This window comes from Hipposideros armiger, unplaced genomic scaffold (genome assembly GCF_001890085.2).
Source record: "Hipposideros armiger isolate ML-2016 unplaced genomic scaffold, ASM189008v1 scaffold_1536, whole genome shotgun sequence".
NCBI classification, from domain to species: domain Eukaryota; kingdom Metazoa; phylum Chordata; class Mammalia; order Chiroptera; family Hipposideridae; genus Hipposideros; species Hipposideros armiger.
In genome coordinates, this window is record NW_017732886.1 from 144,141 (window position 1) to 146,064 (window position 1,924).

At 39.9% G+C, this 1,924-nt stretch overlaps 1 gene segment (V, D, J or C); it reads left to right on the forward strand.

Moving 5' to 3' along the window:
* The first annotated feature begins 290 nt into the window (after window positions 1-290).
* On the forward strand, window positions 291-1,166 carry LOC109377758 (T-cell receptor alpha chain V region HPB-MLT-like). The segment is given in 2 exon segments: window positions 291-364; window positions 570-1,166. Coding segments are annotated over 2 exon segments (384 nt in total).
* The last annotated feature ends 758 nt before the right edge of the window (window positions 1,167-1,924 follow it).

Genomic DNA, 1,924 nt, shown 5'->3' on the forward strand with positions numbered 1-1,924 from the left:
AATAGTCTCATATTTTCCATCAAAGAAGAATTAACTGAGCAGGATTCCATTTTCCCCACTGTTTGTTTCTAGTACAATAAGTTATAGTTAGGCAAAATAGGTGCTCAGAAGTCTAGCATTTCCTACCTTATCTATAAAGGAAGCATGCTACACGACACAGGCAAACTTGTCCTCTATCTGCTGATTTCCTGTATGGGGGCAGAGCACCACACAGCCCAGTAACTTTACCCGTACCTCTTGAGCACAGGGTACAGAATTAAGATCTGGATTTGAGATAGAACAGAGGACATTTCACTCAAGGGAAGAGCTACTAATATGCTGATTGCCAACGTGCTGAAGGCAGTCATAGCCTCTATCTGTCTTGGTAAGGATGGCCGCAAACACAGGACTTAAGCTCCTCTCAGTCCCAAAGGTTGTGGGGAGAAGCACATAATTGTCTGATGAGACTTAAAAGGGAGAATAATGGGCAATGGAATGGGAGTGCTGAGTCCTAAGCCACTTTATCACTTATACCCTCATGGGTACAAATAAAGGGTCAGTTTATTATTATTTTTTTCTCTTTCCTGCAGGATCCAGCATGACCCAGAAGGTAGATCAAGCCCAATCTGCAGTTTCCGTGGTGGAGAAGGAGGCTGCAACCTTGGGCTGTGTATATGAAGCTAAAAGTTACACTTATTATTTATTCTGGTACAAGCAACCACCAAGTGGGGAAATGACCTTCCTTATTCATCAGGATTCTTTTGATGAGCAAAACAAAATAGAGGATCAGTATTCTCTGAACTTCCAGAAATCAGCCAATTCCATCAACCTCACCATCACAGCCTCACAGGTTGGAGACTCAGCAGTGTACTTCTGTGCTCTGAGAGACCACAGTGATGTGGGTGCCTGCGGGAGCCCCACATAATCATCAACATGAGATAGGGCCCCTGAGTAGAGACTCTATCACAGACAGGATGAAGCAGGGGCTGTGTCAGCACAGGTGGGGGTTTGGCAAGGAAACCTTAGTTCAGTTCATATTGAATGTCTAGATATATCATTCATTAAAAGCATATGAGGTCGGACAATTAAGTTGGTGAACTTTCCACCATGTAAGTGTATCTTCTATTTGTTAGAATAGATTAAGATAGAATATGTAGCACATTGAAAATTATAAAATACATGAACAAGACAAACAAACAAACAAAAACTCATAGACAAAGACAACAGTTTTAGTGGTTACCAGAGGGAAAGGGGGGAATGGGGAGGAAGAAAAGGGTAAACTGGGTCAAATATATGGTCACTGAAGAAGAATTGACTTTGGGTGGTGAACACACAATGCTTTATACAGACAGTGTATTATAAAATTGGACATCTGAAACCTATATAATTTTATTAATCAATGTCACCCCAATAAATGTAATTAAAAATTATAAGACAAGAAAGGGCAACAGAAAAATCTGTTCATCTTGTGTTGTTTTTTTTTGAGGTGGAAGAAGGATCTCATTAGACCAAATGGTGACTCCACTGATGCATTATAAATCTTCAGAATCATTCATACATTTATGCATTCATTGTCATAGTGAATACTGTAATTCAATTGTAATAAAAATGACTTCCATCAGTTTTTCTAAAAAAAATAGTATCATTGCTCAGTGAGGTAGAATAAATTATTGAATTTATATTTCTTTCCATAATTATGCTAATGACCTCTTGCACAACAGATTTGAAATGTTCCTCAAACTACCTCTCTTTGGCTTCTCCCTTTTTGTGACATGATCATGATTTCAAAAAAGCATCTAAATGTATTGCTCTCATCTAGAGGCTGCCTACAGAAGGAGATGTTTTAAGTGGGAATGTCTCTTAACCTGTTGAGACCCTTGCCTTCCCTTCCCCCACTCCCACCCCCAGCAACCAGGGCCAGAATGACCGCTGCATGGTAACTCGG